Source organism: Rhamphochromis sp. 'chilingali' (genome assembly GCF_963969265.1).
Source record: "Rhamphochromis sp. 'chilingali' genome assembly, chromosome: 17".
NCBI lineage: Eukaryota > Metazoa > Chordata > Actinopteri > Cichliformes > Cichlidae > Rhamphochromis > Rhamphochromis sp. 'chilingali'.
Window position 1 is genome coordinate 13298420 of NC_137944.1, and position 26141 is coordinate 13324560.

General features: G+C 41.0%; 1 protein-coding gene and 1 long non-coding RNA gene across 5 annotated transcripts in view; one reads left to right on the forward strand and one right to left on the reverse strand.

Moving 5' to 3' along the window:
- The window catches only part of LOC308384547, a 36360-nt gene extending 13760 nt beyond the window's left edge, over nucleotides 1-22600 (forward strand). For 2 of the 4 annotated variants that reach the window (XR_013969349.1, XR_013969350.1), the window contains exons 2-5: nucleotides 20275-20340; nucleotides 20685-20840; nucleotides 21293-21385; nucleotides 21683-22600. This is a non-coding gene — a long non-coding RNA (uncharacterized lncRNA). The other 2 variants (XR_013969351.1, XR_013969352.1) reach the window with 2 other exon arrangements.
- Nucleotides 1-25341, reverse strand: angpt2b (angiopoietin 2b; the record flags this gene model as incomplete). Its single annotated transcript, XM_080863073.1, has 9 exons — nucleotides 24516-25341; nucleotides 13647-13802; nucleotides 12844-12965; nucleotides 10686-10918; nucleotides 10319-10443; nucleotides 7135-7236; nucleotides 3473-3639; nucleotides 424-554; nucleotides 1-161 (listed from the first exon to the last, which is right to left on the reverse strand). The coding sequence occupies exons 1-9, from the start codon at nucleotides 24831-24833 to the stop codon at nucleotides 1-3; spliced, it is 1515 nt and encodes a 504-aa protein (XP_080719199.1). The 5' UTR covers nucleotides 24834-25341.
- Between the last annotated feature and the right edge of the window lie 800 nt (nucleotides 25342-26141).

The window sequence follows — 26141 nt, forward strand, 5'->3', positions numbered from 1 at the left end:
TCAGAAATTAGCTGGGCGAACCATCATGGTTGTCATGGTAGCGATCACATTTGGACCCTTCCAGTAGTACCACTTAATACTATTGTAGCGAACCACGCTGGAGGAGGCAGGGTAATATATGCCGTTCAGGTTGGACGGACCACAAGCGTCAAACCACCATCCTGCAGAAGAGGAAGTGTGGCAAAAAGTTCAAGGTAAAAGTCAGAATTAATTGAATGCAAGCTCATGAAATGTAACACCCAAATGTACAGCTGTAAGTCAGCAGTAACTTTATACTGGCGCAGAAGGGAAATGAAATGCACTTCAGGACATTTACAAGGGAGTGGATATCGTTTTTTTTTTTTCTTTACAAGACGGGATATGAGGCGAGACAGATTGAGATGATGTGGGTTGAGCGACAGCAGGTGACTGATGCAACGTTACCTCCTGACGCGAGCTGCGCACACTTGCAGGTGCAGCGGTCATTGTCTCTGTCCTTGGTGCTGAACTGGCTTCCAGCGTGGGAGAGGCTGCTGGTTCGTCCAGCTGTGCCGCTGAAGCCCTCGGCATGAAGGCTAGAGAGGAAAAAAAAATGAATATAGAAATTCAGCAAAAAAGCTCAGCTGCAGGCGCTCCTATTCATTATTTAAAGCCATGTTGGGCAACTTGTTGGATGCTGCAAATGACAATGAGTGGAAACTGCCCCCAAACTGGCTGAAGCTCAGTATCTCTAAAGTAATCCAATCGTGTTCTGCTAAACTGAACACGGCACAGTTGTGTTTACTAACCCAGTTTGTCTGTATTTCAATAATACCACAGGATACCAACAGGATGAGGTTGACGAATTGGCTTCTTACTGTTCACTTTTCCTTTGTCGAACTTTGATTCTTCACAGCTTCTGGCAATATCTGACTTTACAATTTGGTTTTAGTAAACCGCTTCCTAAAGAGGGCACAATCCGATGTTCCTCTCTTTCACCGTTCCTTCTTCTTATTAAGAAACTCTGTAAGAGGGGTGTATTTTTGGATGAAAGCCTGTCGAGCTCATCATTAAATTCAAATAAAATTTGTCAATTTATTATTTTACAAAGATAAAACAAAAAGAAACAGATGAATAGAAATATGTAAAGTTATATACCACAATATAATATCATATCCTTTTTATCATATGTACAGTACGACTCCAGCATTCCTATTGTTACCCCATTGTTGTCTCAACATCAGTATAAAAAGTAACCTAAAGAAGTTCTCATTATTTTTCTTCCATGCTGTGCTTTGTGAAGCAGCGGCGCCTGTAAGAAATCTCTATCCAACTTAAATTGATTCGCTCAATTATTTTCATACACCAGCCCGGCAATTGGGTGTGTGTGCGTTTCTGCGTCTGATTCCGCATCTGTGTGTGAGAGTGTGTGTGTGCGCGCACATCGCGACTGCTTTAAAGAGAGCAGACAAGGTCAGTCTCGCTGTTTGGCATCTCCTCTGCCCTGTCATTTTGTCTAGTTAGTGCCACACTCTCCCCTGAGTTATGTGACCCCCCTCTCCTCCTCCCATGTTGCCTGGGGCACGCTGTCTGTGAGGACTAAGTGAAGAATCCTCCTCTTGAATTTGTAAGTTCACCGCAGGGCAGGACAACACATCGTGAGACGAAGGGGGGGTGAAGGAGATAATGGTGCTGGTGCTGGGGGGCAGGAAAAAAGCTAGAACAGCACAGAGTTCATTAACAGAATTTCAATCAAATTTAATTACTTTTTTTTTGTTCCCCAACAATACTCATCTTAAATTTTATATTGTGAGGTATAGTGGTGCAACAATACAGAGAGAACCCAACTGATCCGTGAGCAGAACCAGGTTAAGCCGTCTGTCACGACCAGTCAAGATGTGGGGAAAGGTTCAGCCATGCATGAGGATGGGTTTTTTCATGCTAATTCAATGATGTGATGCAAATTAGGACCAATCAAATTAGTCAGAATGGCAACAGCAAGCTTACAGAATATGCTACTGGAAAGAGTGGCCTACAGAAGGTGTCAGCTCCTCCAGCACCCCCGAAAAACATTTGCATTAGCCATGACTTCCAGATGTGTTTTATTTTTTCTCTTTTCCCTCAGCTATTATACCAATACCACAGACCACAGGCTAACCCTTTTCAAGGTGACTGTCTTTTATATTGTTATTGTATGGCTTAATGACAGAGATACAGTTACGCTAAAAGAATGTCGACTACTTTCCCTGCTATAAGTGCAGCTATTCTTGGCTTCCTCGAAGGGAAAGGTGGTCTGTCATATCGATGATTAATGTATGAATCTTGTTACTGAGTTTTAGGTGAAGACCTTGATGCAGCTCTGGGGAGTGCACCGAATGCACCGAGGATGAGAACTGCTCTGGCTGACGAGCTGCATAGCACCACAGTTCCAGCTGGGGAGTTGCAATAAAAAAAACAACCCAGCTTCTTCGGGGTGCTAGCTGAATCTGATGCACATTGAACTGGTTAGACAGAACGTGGTTATATGCACTCAGGTGCTTCAACTCACACAGTGTAGCCTACAGCTAAATGTTGAAAGGCTGCGTTTCATCACGCTAATTATGGGGATGAAACTCAGGCAAATGCAATTTTGCTGCCCTATTAGGCGTCTTGGAAGCATACCTCCACATGTGATTATGATTTGTCATCTCTCAGAGCATCAATCTCCATAAACGTTCCCCAAACAAGGGCAAATTCCTGTGAATTTCTATCTAATCTAACCTCATATTACATTTCTGTCTGTTTTAGAAGCTACATGGCTTCGGCATTCTCACACCTCACCCCACCCCGACTCCCCCACACACACACATAATCTTGTTAGTGATTGCTGGGTTACCAAAGGGCTTTGTGTGAGTTGTCAGTTTCTGGCTGCGAGCAGGTATTGCTTAGTGTTCCTGTTATACTCTAGTGGATGTGGCTCCCTTTGGGGATTTTCAGGGGGAAACAGCAGGTGCATTGATGGGAAAAGAAAAATAGAGGCAAACTAAAAGTGCCCGCTTGCCCTCCACTTGGCTCATCATTTTGAATGACATTCTTTTAGAAACAGTCCAATTGCTGCCTCCACTTCAGCGGTCGCAGATTTAAAAAAAAAACCCAGAAAAATGAAAACATAGAGACGAATTTTAACCGTTGATAACGGCTTCTAATCCGAGAGTCCCGCGCCCGCATCAAAGGTGACAGCTGAAGAGGTGTCACTGTACCGCCATTATAGTAATTCACAACAGACAGCTCTTAATATAGCACTTACACTGACTTCTGAAATAAAACACCTTCATTAAGAGCCGATTCATGTCATGTTTCTGAGAAAGTGGGAAAAAGAAATAATTAAATTTTCGATCAGAGTGTGGGTGTTTTAAGTGGGCATGTTGTCAAGTCTTGCCCAATCATGTACTAATTACCAAGTCATTCAATAAGACAAGAAAAGCATTGCTGCAAGCTAAAGAAACACAAGTTACAGTTCATGCTTTTTGGTTACCTGTAGTTTTTGTCCTCTCCGTCTATGTAGAAGTGGTCATAATGCGAATAGGCTTCATTCCCCTCTCTGTCTCTTAGCTGGACATGCAGACTGTAATCCTGGGAGCTGGTCAGCTCGTGGATGATATCATTCCCCAGCCAGTGTTCCCCAGACGACTCTCCAAAACCCTGGATTAGACACAAAGAAAAAGACACAATAGAAAAAAGAAAATATCCTAACAAGGGGGGGATGCTTTTATCAGCAGCCTGCCAAGTATGTTCAGAGTTAATATGAAAATGGACCTCAATTTAAGAAGTGAAACATATCATTCTGATGGGCTAAGACTGAATAAAGGAAGTGAAATACTCAACTCCCAAAGCTAAAGACCGGTCAGCTGACATGTTAATTTACTTCAAAATCCCAAAGCACAAAATCTCCACAAGCAAATGTAAAATACAAATTAAAATAACAGTTGGCTTTGTGAGTTTGTAGGCTGTTTGTTTGAACTTTAGACCTGGACAATAACAATATTTTTAGTATTATTGATAAACAGCAATAAATTATACAAAACCTTCACACACAAACACACTCCACTGCCTAAAATATAACACTGGTTGGTAGTTCGATCCCTGGCTGCTTCGCAGTCTACATGCTAAATGATACTTGATACTAAACCCTGACTTTCTCCTGATGTGTTCATTATGGGAGTGTGTCAATATAGATAAAAAGAACTAAGGCACAGGTGAGCGTGTGTGTGTCTGTGTGTGTGAATGAGACAGGTATAAAGTGCTTTAAGTGCTCGAGGACAGTTGGAAAGCGATATATAAGAATCAGCCCTACTCTCTATAGCATTAACAATTTAGCATTAGCTAACTGCACTTCATTTCCCAGCACTGTACAATGTAGAAGTTGTGCAACAGTTAGCAATGGCAAAAAGTGAATAATAGCTGGAATTCATAAATAATGCAGACTGATATCAGCTACCTCACACTGAGATCTCTGTGCATTTATAGGCTTAGCAGCCATTTCTTCTCTCATTATTTTACTGGTGTAATGTGAGAGACCCAGCCGGTCAGGCACGAAGAACAAGAAAACCATCATACAAAAAGTCAAATAATGATGTCTGTGCCCATAAACGAAGTTAAAATAAACAGATCTAGGCTTGATCATAAAGTAAGACAGCACATTAACCGCTTAAACAAAAAAAAAACAATCCAAAAAATACAAACAAACTCTGTCTACACTGACCCAAACTGATATAAACACACATGAATCAAGAAAACAGGCCAGAAAACTGACTCAGCTTAAACACACAGTGGGAAAAAATCCTAACAAATAAATAGTTAGCTTAATAGCCACTGACATAACTACTGACATAATCATTGTTAAAGGTGAAGAGAAACACCTACCACAACCAGAAACAGCTGCAGGTCTTCTCTGCATGGCCACTAACGTGCAGCTAAGAGTCAGTCAAAGCAAACAAATAGAGTTTCTAGAGGACCCTGTGTCCCTTAAAACCACCAAATATCTGTTTGTGCTGGAACTCACTATCCTTAGCAGAGTTTCCTGAAAAATTAAAACAGAGGAAACTCACAGCGTACTCATTAAAGTCCTTTGGCATGGGCTAGAAGACCTGTGAGGATACAGAGGTGCACTGTAAGAGCTTCATAGGCAGTCTAACACGGCCAGTTTGTCCAGTGAAGATTCGGGTAGTACTACCAAAATCAAGTGACCTCCAGAAACATCAAGGCGACATTGCTCATTACAAACGTTACTTTTAAATCTGATGGTTACAGTAATTTTAGTATTCACTGTACTGTATAAACTATAGTCAGTTATTTCACTTTTCTAAATAGCAATTGCCTTTTCCTTAAATCCTCAGTGGCACAATTAAGCCCAAGGAAAGCAAAGAAGAGGATGCCCCAAGCAGATATGGAGGCAATCTTTCATGGATAAACTGAAAGCTGCTGACCCAATCGCCAAAATAACTTTCAGAGAGCACAGGATGTGATGTGGAGACAAACTGTCTAAGTCCTATATTCCATAAGGAGTAAAGAGGATTAAACAAAAGTAAGGAAATAGTGAGCGATAGTGCTAAGAAGAAATAATACAAATAATAGTCTGTAACTGAGCACAAACTGCTAAATATGGGGGAATGAAATGGCTTGCAGAAAAGCCCAGTTTTGTCAGATACCATCTGTGTGTCACCATGAGAAAACACCGGGCGTGGGTCTGTCGTGCTACATCTGCCATGCGATTCTGAGCCATCTCCTGTTGGGCTTCAGCCCAAAATGGGAGCACTTCAGAAGTGAGGCATTTGGTCTGCACAGGTAATTTCTTTTTTATTGACCACTGTTCAATGTTCAATGCAGTTCCTGTGTCTGACTTGCTGCCCCCCTCGTGTGCTCTTTGCAAAAAAAACCCAAACAAACACACACACACACCGAGGACTGTTTCGAGGAGGTGGAAACAGCTCGGTGCAACTCGGCCAGGTCCATTGAATTCCCAGTGTCAGCGCTTGGCACATCCCGTCCTTTCGTGACACATCGGTCTCACTTTTGTGGTGCTACATAACTGACTGGGTTATGCTACACGACTGGCTTTAAAAAAAATGTTTATGTCTTAAATATAAGTTACCTTGTTTCCCTGTCAAACTTGCTTTTTGCTGTGTTTTTTTTTTTTTTTTTTTTTTTTGTTCAAATAAAGAGCTGTGGAACATTTATTATCTTTCCAGCACGTCTGGGTGCAAAATTCGATGAACTCTGAGACAACCTCTTTGAGAATACTGTGTGTGGACCAGGGCAAGTGAAGCATTATGGTTCATACGTTATCTGGCATCTACAGGGGCCCCTGTCCTCCCACGCCACAGCTGGAGCCAAATATTTATCATCCACTTGTAAAAATATTGTCCTTCAATAGTTTTTAAGGCGTTTTTTGTTCCCCTCTTTCTCCCACTCTCTCTGTTTGCAGTCACACTCCGCTATGCATTTAATTTCCAAACCGAGCAATGACAATTGATTTCTTGGCATAGGTGAAAGAAAAATTGCTCTTCCATTCAGTCAAAAATCCCAAATTTGTTTTGTCTGTAAAAGCTTTACAAGCACTGGCTTTTTTTTTTTTTGTTGTGCAACACTTTGCAAATGGAATCAGAAAAAAAGAGCATTATTTAAATTCCAAGCAAAATGAAAGCCAAAGGTGCTAAAACATGCTCGATTCCCAGCCAAAGCGCTGGAGCAACTTCACAGTCTCTCAAGCGCAATTGTATTGTATCCAGTTTGTTTTAGGGTGGTCTTTGCATTTGGAAATTCGGTTTCTTTCATCAACGCACTCATATCCCTGCACAGGAAGGCTTAGGGGAATCTGAGGATGGATGCAAATAATAGTGCTGCGTGACACGTGAGTGTGTGTGTGTTTGTGCATTTTTGTTTATGTGGATGTGTGGGAGTATGGCTGGGACAGGGAGTGAGAGCAGGTGCAATAACATGGGGGGGCTGTGGAGAACATAAGGGCGGCCAAATACAACAAGCGCAGGTCACCCGGGATCACAGGCGAGCTGCTTTCCCTCACCTCTCTGTGTCAAAGCACCCGTGGAAAGTTATTGAAACCTCCTGTCCAGTCCTGCAATACTGATACCATAAGACCTGAGCTTAAAAGTGGCCCTGCCATCTGGCTGGGGAACCCACCGTTTTGTAATCCCTCCACCCACGATGGAAGTCGACGGAACCGTTTCTTCTGTGCTGAATCACCGTCCAACCCCCGCCTCTGGTCTTCATATCACAAAACACCTGTAAATAGAAAACAGCTAAAACAAGCTATTATTCATTAGGGGTGAGTGTCTACAAGAAGTACATCTGAAGCTGTCTTTAAAGAAGACCTGTTCTTGGTAGTCCAAGAACCACCACATTAAGTCCCCTTCAAGTTTGTGCGTGCATCAATACGTTTTTATCCAACTAAAGAAGCATCAGAGCAACTGCAGCTGATACAGAACATAGAGCATTTGCCACAGTGATTGTTCTCTATTCAGAAGAGGCAAAACATTCATTTGGACTCCTGCTTCAAGCCACCTGGTGAATGCCGATCCTGTATTCCCCACCAGCTGCTGTGAGGGCTCTCTGGCTTTTTATCAGCTAACTGCTTGGCTTTGTTAACCAGCTTGTCACTGATTGTTGGTTGGCATTAAGTTGGTGCAGAGCAGATCCATTGGAGATGGTTTTTTTTTCAAATGGCATTAAGACTGAATGAAAAGAAAGAAGTCTGATGCTGTAAATTCGAAACAATCAACTAAAAGAGTCTAAAATGCAGGAAGTCCTGCAGCAGATTTACTTTGCAAATAAGTATTTAATTTAATGACATACAAAAAGTATTTATTTTATATTCAAAAATGAAAAAAAAGTTCTAAAACATCTCAATAGTCTATGAAGTATCATACAAATGATACAAATGATGAACATATGTCAGACATTGAGTATTCCCTATGTTTCCCATTTTAAACCATCTGAGACTGACGTCTAATCTTTCCTGAGTCTATGTATCCTTAAAGAGGGATTAATCTGAAAATGTCACTTCTTAAGGAACCAAAGCTGTCTACACTAAGTGAAGAATTGACATGAAGAAATAAAACACACCGCAGCCTTTCTGTTATTTAAAGCATGCCTCGGAAACCTCGGGAACTCTGCGTCTAAGGTTGTCACAATGATACAACCCAGGTGGGAAAGAAAAAACTTCACCTCACCATGTTCTCTTATCCCTTGTGTAGCAGCTGAGGACGAGGCTTCTGCGTTTCTGGTTACACAGTCTGCTTTCTTTCTTGCTTGGCCGCAGGTTTTTCCATGGATTTTTGGACAAACTAATATGAATTCATTTTACTTGTTTGTCTCGTGACAGATCTTGAAATCTAAACTTGTCCAGGGACTTACTTTAGATATCTGAGGTATTTAATTGGACCTCTTCCAGCCTCCTTCAGGTGTGCTAAATGAATTTCTCCCATGGGTGGTAAGATTAGATACTTCAGTGATTCATTTTAATTGAACGCTTGTACTCACCATACCTCAAAGCAGTGTTGGACTAGTGTTCTTTGGCACTATGTTTGAATATCTATAAAATGTTGTCTCCTCAAATTATAAATGTTGTCAGCGACAGTTGTGTTTCAGAAACAATCTTACACTCTGGAATGTGGATACAACCAATAGTTGCTTGAATGTCTTCAACCAACCAAACCTCAATTCAGTTTTATTTATATAGCACCAAATTACAACAAGAGTGGCCACAATGTGCTGTATATCATAACAACTCAGAAAGCCTCAGCAATCAGGGAACTCTCTTTGAGCAAGCACTTGGTAACCGTGGGAAGGAAAAAAAACTCCCCGTTAACAGGAAGAAAGCTCCCAAAGAACCAGGCTCAGGGAGGGGCAGATCAGTTGAGGGAGAACTGGTCATGGCATATAAGCATCCACAATGCAGGTTAATTTTTTTTAGTAAGAAATTAAAGTGTTCAGATGGTTCCGAGAATTTCATTTACCCTGAAATACACAGCAGACCAGCAGTGTTGTGTGATTATACTCTGGCACATTAGGCCAATGTTCTGACCTTAAAGGCATCACACCGAATACAAAAACAGGGTCTTGAAATAGAATTCTCAATTTAAGTCATTTCCCAAATGTGGTTGTTACTCTGATTTAGACCAGATTCATATTTAATACTCCAAATAGACTTGTTATTGGCCAAGAAAGGCATGCCAGGGCCAAATCCATTACAATAAAGCACTGGAAGCTCAAGGGTCATTAGGATTTTCAAGAAAAAAAAAATAATGACTTTATGGTCAATGTGATAAAGGGACTTTCTACGAATGGAGTTCTCAAAAACATACAGAAAAGAGACACAAAAAAGGAAGAAAAGAAGAAAAAAACAGACCCTTAACTATGTGGTTTTGTAATCATTATCATCATTCACAGAGCCTAATGGATGGCCCGCTAAATCTGCCTCATATATCCAGTTTATGCATTAAACATGTATTCTTGTATTCCTTTTGTCTGTAGAGAAAGCTGGCTTTCGGCTTTGAAAATAGGGCAATTTGTATGTGCCCCACTTTTATGCAGCCACCCAGCTTGCCAGCCACATTGCAACTTGAATTAGATGGCGTAGATTGAAAGCAGCAATGATTTCACGAGTACTAACTTGTATCAGTGGAAATGTACACTGGCCCCAGTTGGCAGGAAACACATGGCACCAGTGCCTAACACCTGGCTGCCTTGCCCACAGGAAATAAAGAGGAAGAACAGGGGGTGGGGGAGGGGGGCAGAGGCAGTAGGAGTTGGTGCCAACAGCTAACTAGACTGAAAATAATGAATAAAACAACACTGCTTCAGCCTGTCTTTTTTGCCCTGTAAGGCTTTGAGAGTTAAGATCCCCAGAATGCTAGATGTGACTCAGAATATGAATAGCCTGCTGGTGGATGTCATGGTTGACTTACCAAGGGCTAGTTACTTGAGATCAGTAGAGGTACCTCTTAGGCTTTTCTGACTTTGCATTCTGCAGTGCACTCTCGCTCACCATAAAGCCTGCAGGGCATAATGCTCCTGTTGCTTATTATTTTAGCTCTCTGTAACACAGCATGACATCTCCATCACCTCTACACCAAATCCCTAGTATATTACCATGACATCAGACTAGTTTTGGTTTTTCTCCCTGTATTTATTGCAGCTCAAAATAATGACTCTGGGTTGGGGAAAAAAACTATAAAATTAATCCAAGTTAAAATAACTCTAGTGTTAAATTGTGTGAGACACACAGACCAAAAGAAAGTTTCATGTCAGAGTCGGTTAGGTGATATTTGCAAGAAAAGGCCAGTGGCCTTTAAAGTCTTACTACCTTGACAGTCTGTGTGGAGTTGTGGAGGCGTATGCTATATATTCCACTTTCTTTCACTCCAGATCGCAGGATCTCTGCACAGTCCCTGAAACTAAGCGGCTCCTCCTTGGGCATATTGGAGATTTCTGAAGAAACATGCAAACATGTGTTTACAGATGGCAACCTTACGGGTTTTGCACACAAATCCCAACCCCATATGTGAGTTCTCTCGAAGCTTTACACTCTGCTTTAAGCCTTTTGTGTCTGCAGTGTAAGCATGTACATATATAGCATGTCTCAGATGTTAATTACAAGCTGCCTTTGGCTATATTTGTTTAGAAATTGATATTTATAGTGCCATTTGCACAGTAAACTTACTAAGGCTTACCATTGCAGTGATTGGCCACAGCGAGCAGCTGCTGCACAGTATCTGTGAGCATGGCCTGCTGTCTCTGTAGTAAGGTGCTGTTAAGAGAAGAGCTGCCCAGTTCGTGCTGAAGCTGACTGACCAGTTGGCTCTGCCTCTCGAGAAGCTCTTGAAGCTGCTGCTTCTCGCTCTGCAGACCTTTTAGCTCCCTCCCATACCGACCCTCCAAGGTTAAGAGCCTTTGTTCCAGAAAACTGTCAAAGCAAAGAAAGAGAAAGTGAATTTTTCTACTTTATAGAGCATTCTTGAAAAGAGAGGAAAAAATTAATGAAAAATACATCTGAAGCAGCACTAACACCATTGTTAAATGCATATTGTTTGGAGGATGAAGATTAAAAGCGTGTGTGTGTGTGTGTGTGTGTGTGGGGGGGGGGGGGGGGGGGGGGTGCAGAATCCATCCATTCAGCATTTACCTTTCACAGTGGAGACTGCACAAACTTGCACATTTATACAAGGATGACTAATAGACATCAGCTCCACAGTCTCATTGGGCTAACATCATATAAACACCTGTACCACAGCAGCACTCGCAGATGGCCTGCATGCTAAGCTGCTCGATCATAGCAATGAGGTAACAACCTGATTGCGTGTGTGTGTGTGTGCGTGTGTGTGTGCGCGCGCGCGCCACACAAGTGGCACACCCCCACGTCCAAACGAGCACCATAAATCCCTGCAGCTTGATCTTTATGGCTTTGACTAATGAGTCTGCAGCAGTTATTTATTGAAACAATCCAGCCACCTAGATTGAACAAGCTACTTCTGAGCTCCGTGAACACGCAGATGGATCTTCAATCTCCCACTTTAGGCAGCAGCTCAGTATGTGGCCGGGAAAGAAAGCTGGATCAATCGAAACCACTTTTTTTTTTCTTTTCACTCACTTCCATTTTATTTTTTTGCTTTGTGGGAAAACACTCGATGAGAAATTGTTCTCCATTATGGGCGCTTTGCTTCAATCACAGTGCAAAGCATGGCATAAAGGCAGCACAGCAATGTTTCAATGATTGTGTAAGTTGACGGAACATTTCTTGTGCGACCTGGGCAATTATACTGTTCTGGTTATGATATTCTGCTATTTACTATTATTATTCTAAAATATACACTGGTACTAGTCTTGCTGCAGTGTGCTGTACTTCCTGCCAATACTAGTTCACATATAATGCCTATGAAAGCAAACATGCCTCTCTGCCCCTTCTTAGCTTGGCAGCAGTTCAAAAACTGGCCCCATGCCCTTAATGCTCAGCAGCAGTAGCCTCATCCAACTAGTGGAGCCCTTATTTCCCTTTCATTCCACAGCTGCCTCTCCGCAAATCTGCTATTACATTTCTAATTTCATGCACCCTGTCATGGAGTTTACCCTTGTCAAGACGGATTCATTTATCTACACGTCCGATCTGCGTCACCGTCTTGAAAGATGAGGGCCGAAGGGCAGAACGGGGGGTCGAGCGGGGCCAGATGTGTAACAGGTGCTAGAACGCTGGAGGACTGTGTTCTCTGTTGGTCACACTTGGTAGAGATGGATGGAATGATAAACAAGCGGATAGAAAGAAAGAAAACTGGCTCCCTTTCAATCCACCCAGAGCCCAGCCCTTAACCTCCTGGCCTTTACTTGACCCTGTGTTCCTAGAGAGAAGAAAGGGAAACCCCTCCTAACTGCACTGCCCATTTACTAGCAAACACACACAAACACACACGCTTATACAATGCGCATTATGTCTAATTGCCCTCTAGTTCACAATTGATGAGCTCATTCAACATATTTCTTTGCAGTTGCAGTATGGGAAGGGCCAGTTTATGCATGTGCATATACAGTGCATTAATCTCTGCGGGGCTTTTATAGTCTCCCTTTCAAAATACCCATGAAGTGGCCTTTTCCTGAGAAAGCATTCTTTTTCAAAGGAGTATTTGCTTTTTTATGTTTCATCTTATTTCATTAGCAAAGGAAAAACCGATGAGGAAAATAGCACGAACCAAGTCTTACAGACAGATTTTTAAAAAATCAAAGAAAAACTCATTATCGCACGTAGAGTTTTAGGGAGGGTTTTACTGATGAAGCATTTTCAAGTGCTCTAAAATGTGCTCTAATGTCTTTTGAGAAGTGTGTGTGTGTATGTGTTCTCACCTGTTTTTATCACTGAGGCGAGAGATCTCTTGAGTCTGCAGAAGTATATGTTTCTCCAGCCGGTTAGTGAAGAGTGAGTACTCAAGTAGCTGAATCTCCAGGCGGCTTGTCTGGTTTAACACCTATAGATTGATAAAAAAACAATAAGCAAGAAAAAAAATCTATCACACATTAAAGAAGATTGAATGAGAACGGTGAGAGATGTGGAGTGGAAAAATAAAGGGCGCTCGCCGGGAATTCATAAAAAGGACCCTTGGGGATAAACTGTCCATCACAAAGCTCGTGAAATTGCCTTCTTTGATCTTATAATCAAAACTTAAGCAAGGATGATCTCATGTGCACCTGTGACATGTTTTGAAGTCGCGGTTAAAACAAAAACTTGAACAAAGCTGCTCGGATTATTTGCACAGGTTGCAAATTTTATATAAGCTTTGATAAGAGAGAAAGAAAGCAACGGGACCAAAAACAGCCTGGTCTGTAATAACAAAATCTGTGGCATAATTGAAGACACATCTGTGTTGTGCTACCAAGCTTTGTGTTTTAATTGGCTTGTTGTCAGACGCAAAGCTCGACTCACTGTGTCAATCAAGAGCCTGCAGGACCAAATACCAGCTGTTTTAGAGCATTTCCCGCCACCTTTGGGCATGGCTTCTCAGCGGGTTACATCTGATTTACATTTAATTAGCTGTTCACCGAGCGTTTCCCAAGTGACATCATTTGTTTTTGCATGGGTGTGGCCCCCACAGTTTTTCATTTGGACTGGCTGCAAATAGGTTCGCTCTGGTCTTTGCTGATAGGCTTACCTGGGTCTCAACATCTGTCAGTTTACGAGTCTGCTCTGCTGATTGGCTGAGGAGGTTGGTTCCCATCTCGAGCATGGCAGCTGTCTGGGTGTGTACCGCAGTTCTCTTTATTTCCTCCACCCCAGAGCGCACATTCTCGTTGATGAAGTTCTCCAGCTGTGGGGAGAACAGGCTGATAATTTTCTCATTCTGTGTTGGTAATAATCAGATTTTATCCATGCACTGCATATGAAGGATGGAGGTGGCCACCATGAAGTCACCCATTAGTTTGTGGAAATTGTGAAGCCTCAGTATTAGCATTTTAATTTTATGGAGTCAGAACCACCACATTTAGACCAGAGGGAGTCGAGTGCTAAGTTGTGAGCAAAGTGATTGGAAACGACAGAGGTGAAGACTCTCAGACAGTAGTTGACTACCAGCTACAGCTGCCTTTGTTGGCAGCTGTGGTCAGTAAATAGCATAGGAAGCTGTGTGTATGGCACATCGGTCAATCAACAGTCACAACACTTAATGTAGGCCTTGCAAAAATCCAATCCATGCAGTTGCGAACAATAATCCTCAGATCACTAGTAGCCTGAAAAGGCTCCTGAATAATAATAAGAAAGACTTTAAACGTGGGGACGGGAAGGAACTGAGGAGAGTTCAGAGGGACCTAACAGTGAAGCTGAGGAAATGCAAGGATTCCTACAGGAGGAAGCTGGAGGTTAAAGTTGAGCAGAATGAGAAGAATGAAAAACAAATCACTGGTTTTAAGGTGACAGACAGACAACCAGTGAGCAACCTGGAGAGGGCAAATGAGGTAAACCTTTTTACCTCATTTGCAGGTTTAGTTCACAGCCCTCCACACACACTCACTACCTTTACTGATTTTTTTATCCTTTCTCCTCTTCTTCCCCTTCCTCCCCCTACTTAACTAAGACTCCTGGCCTCCTCCTGGTGCTTGCCTTGTGTCTGTGATCCTAACGCCATTTATGACGCCATTTTGAAGAAGGAGTAGATAGCAAACATCCTGTCTGGTTCCTGCACCAGAGACGTCAACACTATCAGAGCATAAAGACTATCGAGCAGTTGCTCTCATATTGTATGCAACAGAAGTACTGGAGAGACTAGTTTTGGTCCTATTGAAAATGCATGGAATAACTTCTCTTGGCCTTCCACAGTTACATACAGAACAAATCTAAATACAATCATCCACATACTGCAGAGGGTTTACTCCCATCTAAATAGTAAGAAGGATCACTTCTGCTGCTGTCTCCATTCCTGTTCATCTTGTACATCTCAGACTTTCAGTACAACTCTAAGTCATTAAGTGATGAGCAGGAGGAGGAGTGCAGGACACTAGTGGATGACTTTGTTGAGAGATTTGGAAGAAATCTTTCACTTCTTTGTGTTATTAATAGTAGAGAGATAATGATCGACCGCATAAGGAAATAGATAGCTGTACGGCCCTGGGGCAGGATCTGTGTTCAGATGAGCACTGTATTTACTGCCAGGCTGTAAAAGGTTATTTTAGTGGCTAAAGTTGAGCATTTTAACACAAAGGTCTATGAGGGCTTACTGATTTACTTGAAGCTGGCCTCAAATGGCCACTAGGGGAACTGCAGTTTTTTGACAATTCATTTTTCAGCCCCAAGGGATTGCTGCTTGATTTTAGCAGGCAATGTGCTTTATGTATTCACTAGGACATTGATGCAGTATGAAAGACTGAACCTTGAAGTCGTGTGCCCTTTTTTTTTTACCTCAATCTTTTCAGACACTGTGATGGAGTCACAGAATTTAGTATCCCCGGGGCATTTGCAGTGTATTTCAACTCATCTATCCATCCATCTACAGGTTTACCTCAGGCCAATCACCTAACATTCATAAAATGATGGAATATATAGGCATTTCAGTGGGTATGCAGAAAGAGAAGCGAAAGCATATACTGGGAGTTTGACATCAAGATATTCATGAGCAGGACTTCAGGGATAGTCACCTAAACTCTGTAATCAATCACAAGCACCGAGAGAGAAGCATTGGCTAAAACCCATCATATGTTACACCGGGAGTAAAAATAGGATGACATCCATCTTGTTCCAATAAATAGATTTTCTTATTAATGTGGTCTGTTTGAGAAAACGGCATCAGGAAGTCCAATTTCACTTTTTCTACTGTGAATGAACGGGCAATGGCCTGTGCCTTTTGCAATAAAGCAGAGTAGAATATCGAACTCGAGAACATTAATATTTATGATTTTTCTGGGGAGAAAAGATCAGACTGTACTCATTAAACCACACAAGTGGAAAATTAAGTCTCTGAGGAGAAAGCACTCAAAATTATCCAGCTAATGAGTGGCTATCCACAAAAATCGAAGGAAATTCAAACCAGACAATTGTTTGTTTGGTGGTTTATTTGTTTGCTTGTTTGTTTCTTCGCCTAAAAAAATATGTGGAGGAATGGGGTCATTATAATTCTTTCTATTAAGTTTAAAAAATACTAACTTAAGTGGGATAATAGAGATGAATCTGCACTCAAACTGTTTGCTTGCTAGTAATCTTTCTCTTTGTCTCTTGAACTTTCCCATTCTTTTAAAGTGTCTCCCTTCAATCTTTCTCTGTAAATCCCTCCCTCATATTTTACTATTTTAGGACAACTGAGACTGCAGGGGGGGGGAATCCGTTCATAATGAAGGTTATGAAGAGATTACCAAGCGGATTAAAGCAGACTCCAAAGAAGAACCAAAGATCCCTGCATCGTAATCAGCCTTATGCATTCAGGGCTGCTATCGGCCTGCCTGTCCAAAGTGTTCCTATTACATCCTTTCTTCCAGAGCTCAATTCAGAAGTCTTGATGTACTCCATCCCCCTTCTGCCAAATGCTCGCTCGCTGTTGCTGTCGCTCGCTGCACTATGCAGCCAGATAAATTGCTTTTGGGATGTAACATAATTCCGTTTGAAAGAGAGAAGGGATCGGTGCTGAGAAAATCATAGGACTTCCCTGATATCTTAATTACTGAGCAAATGGACGCGCTTGTTCTTGGTTACAATTGCAGAAGGGAGGGGAAACATGTGTGCACGTTGTTTTGGCAAATGACCATGATAGACGGAGGCGCAACAGGATGGGTACGACTGCGAGAATGGAAATAGTGATTTGACAGTGCAAAAGCAGAAATCTAGAGAAACTTCTGTGTGAAACTTTTGTGACTTGCTCTTTAATCATACAGATTTTTTCTGCCACCACCTCTATGCAATGGAAGAGACAGAGAGTCTGTTTAAGCTGTGCAGTGTACAAAAAACTCTAGATGCATTTCACACTGTGACCTGTTTTCACAGCAGCAAAGTCTGTTAAAAGATTTGCCTCTGGTTGACACCATGTTCTGTAGGTTGAACAGGGCAACGACAAAGAATATAAATCAATGTGGCTGCTGATTTTGTTTTTCACCTGGGGTTGGCAGTTCCTGCTTGTCAGGAAAAAAACAGACACACCCACCTGATGAATCCAGACTTTTTGATTTTTCATCATGTTATTCACATCTTAGTAGTTAATAGATGGACTGGCAGCAATGTTAAACAGCATTAGTTCAACTGAGGTCCCAGCAGATCTGTTTATCTCCAGCTGCGGGACAACTCCAAGCCACTTTGCAACCCACCTCTACATCAGCTCCACCCTTCATCCTGTGTTTCGCTTAACCTGTGGTGTATCTGTTGTCACTGATATCTGCATTATTATCTGCTGCAGGGTGATGTTCATCTCTCCATCTTATGCTCGTATTTATGTTTTTCTAATGATGGGTCTGGTACCAAGAACAGAAGCATGCTACCAGATGTTAGCTAATGCAATATTTTTTTAGGGATAGGTATATTTTTAGAAAGTCCAAAAATGCATCCCAGTAACTTCGGAGATACCCTGAATTGTCCTTTAACACCATGACAACACTAACCTTTGTAGTTTTGACTGCAATGTCTGGATCTATTACTGGATAAATCGGACAGCTGGGGTCCTGACATTACAATTTAGCTCAAAGCACCAACACAGCCAGTAGCATGAGGGCAGAATTTTATTCTTGTCTCGGTGTCACTTTATTTATTGCTGTGAGGACTGCCAAGACACCCACAGACTGTGGTAAAGAAAAAGAAAAACTCAACTAAACAAAACTGCAGCATAAGTGAAACTGTGTCTTTGTAATTGAGATGAGCACTTAAGATTTAATAATTCAGCAGTAAGAATCAGACCACTTACGAAGGAAAAATGTGTGTAAGTCTATGAAAGTTAATGGAGCCCAATCGAGTGATGTAAGTAATGTGGTAGAAATACTTTGGTTTAATGAAATATTGAGCAGCCAAAATATCAGGTCACCAGTGGTCAGCTAGCTACCTTGATCTGTGCAATATTTCTGCATTAGCATAATAACCACAGCCTCTGAAACATACTAAGAAAAGCAGCCAAGCCCTCAGGGCAGCAGAGAGCAAAAGGGACACGATGGGGGTGATGTTGGGGGTTGTTCCAAAAGAAAACAAACACCAGTTTCTTCTTGGAAACACCAGGAGGAATCTGGAGCATTAATACAGTCCTGTTGGACTTCACTCAGAGTTTACTCTGTGGAACATGGTGGATTAGTATGTGTGTGTGTGTGCTCCTAAATCTGTATGCGTGGGTGTGTGTTTTCTTTCATAGGGTTTTGGTAGAAAGCTCACAGTAAGGGTCGTAGCATCCCAGGGGAGCTTTGAGGGAGATCGTAGGTTTCACAGAAACACCGACACACACTCATACATGTGCCTGAAGCTCTTCCAGATCCATACCACCACGTTCCTCCAAAACCTGCAGAATGCAGATAGGCTTAATGAGCCACACAAGGTGCTGAAAAAGCTTTGCCATCTGGGGTCAAAGTTCAGCGTACCCTTGTGCAATTGAAAAGAAAGGTCTCTCTAGAGTAATGCTGTGTTTTTGTTGAAATCCCACCTACAGTTTGATCATTTATGCATCAGTTTAGTCTGCTGGGGGTTACTTGTTGAAATGTTGGATCGTTTAGTTTCATTCCAGACGTTATGTGGAGGATGTTGGCAACGGAGCGCGATGTGTGTCAGCAGAGGCTTTTCTGTACATGTTGTGGGACTGTTTTACTGCTTTTTGTTTATAGCCGCTTATATCACATCTCTGGTGGAGAAAGTGGAAAGTTAGAGTCCAAGATGAGTCCAAGATGAGAGCAGCATGTGAAGATTTAAATTCTACAGTTCAGCTCGAGCTTTGTAAACGATATGCGTGAGGACAAAGTGTTTTTTTCTTCCTTTTTCCATATTTCAAACACACACGTATATATTTATAATATGACCCCACGAGATGCTTCCTATGGAAGGCGTGACTCCAGTTCATAGATGGAGTATCACGCAGAGCGAATACACAGGGGTATATCAGTGTGTGCTTTTATGTGTGTGTTTCGATTCCATTTCAGGTGAACGTGAGCAGAATGGGAGAAGGTTCTGAGAGCTCATGATCGATGAGACACATTCATCACATCAGAGGTGCGGATAGAAATGACAAAGTTGGATGGAAAAGAATTGTCAGGAGGGAAAGGAAAGAATTAAAAATGAGTGTATATGCACTCAAAAAAATGAATGAGGTGGATTGTTCAGTGTATATTAATTATTTATTTTCATTTTACTTAAAATATATGTTTTTGTTAAGTTAACATATGTTTTTCTAATCAAGTCTACGTAATTGTGTCTATTATTCAACGTACATAATACTAATGTGTTACTTGATCGCATAACATTTAAGTTAAGTCAATTAGGATCGATATACCTTGTATATCCACAAGGTGGCAGTAATGCAAAAACAGTTGTAATGAAACCGCGCAGAACAAGAAGGTTTCACGGCTTGTGCCTGCTCATGCACAAGACTTCAAATTTAACTGAAAAAGGCTGTTTTGGCGCCAAGCTGCTGTTTCTTTGAGAGGTAAGACCACTTTTTTCTTTGACTATGTTGTGTAGTATCTATATGTCCAGCATGGTTATATTTTGCGTTTGTCTTACAAGACATGTTATATCGTTTGCGTGTGCTTGTTTTACATTAGTTTTACTGGGTCCTGGACATGCTTATTTTGTGGACTGTGTAAGAAACATTTTTATTGTTTTTTGTTTTATTAAGGGATTAGCTACAGGGGTTCATGGGGTTATTCTTTCAAGGGGTTATTTTTCCATTTGCTTTCTTGGGATTCCTTTTCTGTAATCCGAGAGTCAGAAATATCGAATAGGATAGCAAGGATAGCATAAAGTGACATTTAAAATCCAAAAAGTCAAGGGCGAAAGCCACTGTGACACCATTGTTCTGCTCTATCAGTAATCTGTATTATGTAAAAATGGTCTGTAAATACAGCATGTTTCCTAGCGGAGTTATACATATCAATGTAGTTATAAATTACAGTTTGTGAAAGTACACACTTACTTTTTTTAATAAAATTATTCAAGACATATGAGTGGACAGACAATGGAGGTCGACAGACCTGGTGATAATTGCTTCTATAGAAAGTTAGCACATGGCAGTGTCAATCTCTTGCTTTTCTTCTGAGTAGTATTTTATTTAGTTGTAATTCAAACAATAATTTGCTTCTTGAAATTAAGGAATTAATTTTTTTTTTCTTTATAAATCTCAGATCCTGCCTTTACCTGCTCCCTCCTATACTGATGTGGTGTATGTGGTATTGCTGAGCTTGTATGTGGTATGTGAACTGTTATACTTTTAAAAACAAAACTGTTTTATAAGTTAAGTTTTCTTTTGTGACCCATCCCATGCCCCTGTTATTTCTTCTCCACATCTGAACCATGGTTGCAGTTCAAGGGCCTGAGGCATGAAATTCTTTTCAGATCAGCTGTGATCAATATTTTTTGGAACTTGATAAATAACAATAAAAGCTGTAATGGCTCCATTAGCATTTTGTGTAAATGTTTGTGTTAAAATTATAGCTTTAATGAGGTCTTACTACATTAGTTTTAGTTTGTATATGTGTACATATAGTATGTATATTTACAGTACAGTATGTTGTGTTTGTTGACATATTTTCAGGTGGAAGCAGAATATGTGAGGATTACTACTGCTGCACATGTTCCAAGGCTTTTTACACAACTTGACCAATACACTGACCAGCTCATAAAAGTCTTCAAGAAAAAAGGAGGCGTTGCAGGGAAGAAAATTAGACAAACTTTGGCCCCAGCCACACAGGTGCGTTATTCTGTTGGTAGCAAAATATTATGGCTAATAAGATCATTTTCAAATTTAAACAGCTAGTGTATGGTAGCTGCACAGTGCACTTACATTTATATTAAGCAAGACAAAGTTTGGTACTCAAAACGTTGGAAAATTTAAATTACCTAAACATATGTAAAATCTGATCCCTTGATTTAGGTTAAACCAGAAGTGAATGTTTTTATGTTATGTTTTGAATGCAAAAAAGATGATGTATTAGTTTGTCTTTACCTCCATTATGGACATATATAATGTGGTGGAAACCCTGCCCAACAGGTTAACTATTCATGTCCATGTGATGATTAGTTGGTCTTGTGTACATGTCTATCTGTGCAGTGGATATGTCATTCATTTTGCGTATAATGTGAGTTTCTGTCATCCTAAAGTATATCTGTTTTCTCTTCCTGTATCTCTGCCACTCTCTACAGAAGGAAACCATTGAAAAGGGGAGGGAGTGTGTCCTCAGGGCACTACCTTTTTACCTGAATGAAGACCCAAGCATCCTCTTCAAAGAATAATTGGTTGGTAATTTTAGTTTAGTTTTTTATCTGTATTACACCAAATTTTGAATAACTAATGTTGTTGCATGTTGTAATGTTGTTGTTGTTGTAATTTGCATGGAACCTGTTTAAATGTTTTGGGAAATCTTCTTGTATACCCAAACTATTTATATTTATCGTTGAATTTGTAGTCTAAAATAGTGGCGCACTGGGGTGCATGTTCCTAATATTGTGTTTACGTCATTAAAGGGTAGCTTTGGCCCTTTTTCTTTCTTTTTTTAAAACTGGATGCCATTTTTCTATGTTTTTGTGTCTAAGCTACAGCTGTTCAGAGGGAGCTGGAACAAATTACCCTTGCTATCTTTACCATCGAAAGAGCTGATGTCAGCACTCCTCCAGCCGATGTGGGTATAACCATCTAGTGTGTCCTGCATGACCTGGAAGACCTGGCCTCTGCATGTGCACTCTTAATGGGTGGGATATATGCACTGAATCTCAGTTAACCTCAAGACTGAAAGCTAAGAGACAATCAAAAGTATTGAGATTTAAAGGATTTAATTGAGAGATGATACTGCACCAGAAATGTTGAAGGGTGGTGTGTATATTAGCGTTCAAGGCATATTGTTATGAGGTAGAAATATGTTCATATTCAGTTTGTGTTACATTGTGTGCATTGTAAAGGTAATTGCAATACATACTAAAAATAAGGGTAAGTTAGGAGGTTGATCTGATATCCTCGTGTTGGTGTTGTTCCCAGATCATCATACTAAATGTTGTTCCAGGATCAACATTGCAAGTGACCAATCAGAATGTTGTGACGTCATACTTTTGCGACTTCGGGAAAAACCGGCGTAAAACAAAAAACTGTACTTAAGCTGCGTGAAACCGCCTCTGTCCGCCGATCAACTGACCCTAACCCTAACCGTAACCCTTTAATAAACAGTAAGCAGAATTGATATTGTCCTTGCAACATTGGAATTTCATAAATGCACGAATGGCTTGGAATAGAATAACGTCACAACAATGTGATTGGTCACTTGCAATGTTGAACCTGGAACAACATTTTCATGATGGTCTGGGAACAACACCAACACGAGGATATCAGATCATCCAAGTTGGGAATGCAGGATGAATGTATATTTTGTGGACTTTTAAAGACGAACAATTGTTTCCATGTTAAAATGTTTACATCTGAAGTTTTTTGCCCAAACACTGGTAAAATAAATGTTGACAGTGGCAAGTGTTAAATGGTTACTGCTGTGCTGTTGCAAAAAAACTGAACGCTGACAAGCTGTTTTATTGTTAGACCATAATGTTGGCATGTTTTGTTAAAGTTTTATTTGGGATGGTGATGTAATTTTCTTTGATTGCTAATATCAGTGGACTATTTATTATTATTATTATTATTATTATTATTGTTGTTGTTGTTGTTGTTACATTTTTTTTTTTTTTAAATTGTGGCTGTTGAGGTGGACACTTCACTTTGCATTGTTAAAGGAAAGCACTTCATTGGCATTGTGTTACTGGACTGACCCTAAGCAATCATTGCAAATAGCAACTTTGCTATCCATTTTAGACACTAAAAGAAAAAAACACTCACAGACCTTACTAGCATCACATGTGCATAACTCAAGTGTCATCTTATCAATGTGTTATGTGATCTTCAATGCATTTTTTTTTCTCTTCTATTTCTGGTAGATACAGACATTTAATTTAAAGTCTTGATGTTGCATCTGTCTACATACTGTTAATTACTAACCCTAATGAGCTGTTGTGTTTTATTTTGGACTGGGTTTACACAAATGCTCACTGAATGTGTTGGCAATAAAAGAAATTTTAAAAAATAAGTTGGATGTACTTAATTCATTTGTGTGGAACCTGTTGACAAAATAGATTTATGTAAAACTAATTAATAAAGCACAAGGTGGCTGAAAATATAATATTTGAATTAATCTAACTTAAATTTAACATTTTACTGCCACAAATAAGAAATGTGTTGAAGTAACTAATCTAAACTATCTAACCTGAAAATATATCATCTATGTTCATACAACATAACTTGATTTAGTTAGTCTTAAATATGTCTTGTTAATCTTAAGTAGTTTTTTTAAATTAGATGAACTAAAGATTTTTGCTTTAAACTAACATAATTCAATTTCGTGGAACCTGTTGACAAAATAATTTTAATTAAAGTCAACGTTTCATTTTTTTGAGTGTGGTGGGAAGGGTGAAGTGACAGCAACGGAGGAAACATTTTGGCATTCACAAAACCACATTTTCATATCCTCAGATATGTGTTTGCACTCAGTCGGCCAGTCTAAACACCCAACACAAATTCTTATAATCAAACTGGGGATTAACGCATACCATAAATATACTGGCGGAGATGGAGACGAGAATAGACAGATGGGTGGAGAGGGGTGACCTGTCAGTCACTCAGTCAGTCTGTCCAAAACAATGGCCCAACACTGATTCCCTGCTCAGATAACCTTAGGAATGGAAACTCCACTGTGAAGCCATTTTACATTACATCATTTCATTTTACTCAGTCATAATCTGAGTCAACCGGAGCTACAAAGGCTAACAATCCAATGAGGACAAAATGTGTCCAACACCATCTTACTGAGAAAGGATGATACTGTTTTTATGTACATTGGGTTTGGTACAGAGAGCATTTGAGTTGACTTTGGCTCATAAATCCACTAAAACATGAGTCAAGAGTAGAAGTTTTGTATACTTGTTGCTCGTGGGGGCGAAAACACTCATTTAGAAGGTTTAACCATGTGAGACATATTTGGCATGATATTATAAAACTTTTTTTTTATCCATTCTTCTTCCACTTGCATGCAACAGGGAGTTCTGACATCCCAGTGGTCTTAAATTCAGACACACACTCATACACTAGGTATTGTCATGGAGCCAGATATCCATACAGCAAGCATCCAGGAAATCCCAGCTAAGCAGTGAACTTATCAATAATGAGGGCTTGTCAACAGATGTTATCGGATGGAGCACTCTGTGGACATCCGGTGCTTCTACAGCATTTAGTTTGAAGATCTGCGAGCTGAAAGCGACATTGCAAAAAAAGACAAGAAGAACACGGTATGGCAGGAGGAAGTGGTCGCCTTAGTCAACAGTTCAGAAACCTTACCTTCTGCAGCCACTGAGTGTTATTCTCCATGGCACTCTCCAGACTCTGCAGCTTCCTCTCTTGCCAGGAAGGCCTCTCCTTTTGGGCCTTGCTCTCCTTGGTTTGGCTTGTATCGGGCTCGGCCTCAGGTGGGGAGTCCCTTTGCAGGATATTTGTGACCTGGAAGTCCTTTAAGGGATGGCAGTGTTCCACCTCAGGGAGGATGAAAGTGTAGCTGCAGGGGCCGTGCTGCACACGGTGCTGCTGGCGCTCTGAGGCAATCGCGATGGCCAGCACATAGGCCAGGTAGGTGAAGGTCAGGGCCAGCAGGCGGCCCATGTCAGGGTCAAGAGAGGTAAAGGGATGGGAGAAGAGAGATGGAAGAAGGTTCCACCACACCTGGGAGAACTGGCAAGGGAGTGAGATCAATTTCTCCTTTTGCCCTTTCTATATTTTTCTGTCCCTGAATGCTCTGCCTCTGTCTTCTTCCTGTATTCTCAGTCCAACTCCTGCTGCTCCAGCCTCTGTTTTATCACTTTCACTTGTCCTCTTTTGGCTGATCCTCCACTTTGCTGCTGCATCCAGAAGTCTTTCTCCAGTCCAGTTCGTAGTCCAGCTGTTCTTTGTGAGGGGTGGATACAAAAACACACACACACAGGAAAAAAGGCAATTGTTTCCTATTGTAACTCCAACACCCGGCCAGCCAGCACATGCAGCTCAGCCCAGGAAGCCAACAGCAGACTTCCCTCCCACCGTTTATCTCTCTTTTGAAAAGTTGCTTTCCTCACTGCCGTCTACTCAAGCTCCTGGAGTCCATACATTGGTCTGGATGAGAGAGGGGAGAGGAGTGAAGAGAGGCCTGCTTCAGGATGTTGGCTGAAGCGGTAAAGCTCTTAAAGCAGTAGAGAGAGAGAGCTGTGTACCTCACCACACACACCTCTTGAGCACATAATCAGTCAACCACCCTTCCCTCTTTTACTTTCTCCCTCCCTCTTGCGCTACTCCTGTTTGCAGGGGGGTTAGAAGAGGAAGCTGCAAAAATTACACACAGCTCACCACAAGAGCCAAAAACTAGGAACTCTCTTTGAAAACCTTTTGCTCCTTCTCATTCTCTCTTTCCTTCTCTCCACTTCCTGTGTCTTTTTAATTTAAAACCGTTTTACTGGCATGTCAATTATTATTTGGTAAAGAACATGTTTACCTGAAACGATACAAAAAAACTGACTATGTCAAATTCTTATCTTTTGATTAGGAATCACGTTTGTTATGTTGCAGTACTGATTAATACTAGTTTGGTGTTTTCAAACCCTGCAGTACGATGCCTGTTTTGCCTTCAGTTGTTGGCTAAACTGATATTTGCTCAGTCTTTCATTTAGATTATTTACAATCTAAATGAAACTAGCAGAAACAAGCCTATTACTATGGCTCTGCTGTAAACATGCATAATCAAAAGAAGAAGAGAACATTTTGGACATTTTCTCTTCCAGGTGTACTGGAGGGTGTCCCACCTGTGGACTTCATTGTCCTTTTGCACCTGTATTGTTGAGGTATTGACATGGAGTTGGAGCTTCAAGGTGGTTGCTACCTGCCATGGTGGTAATCCCTGAACCAGATGGAGGACACGGGAGATGAAGGGATCCATCGCTC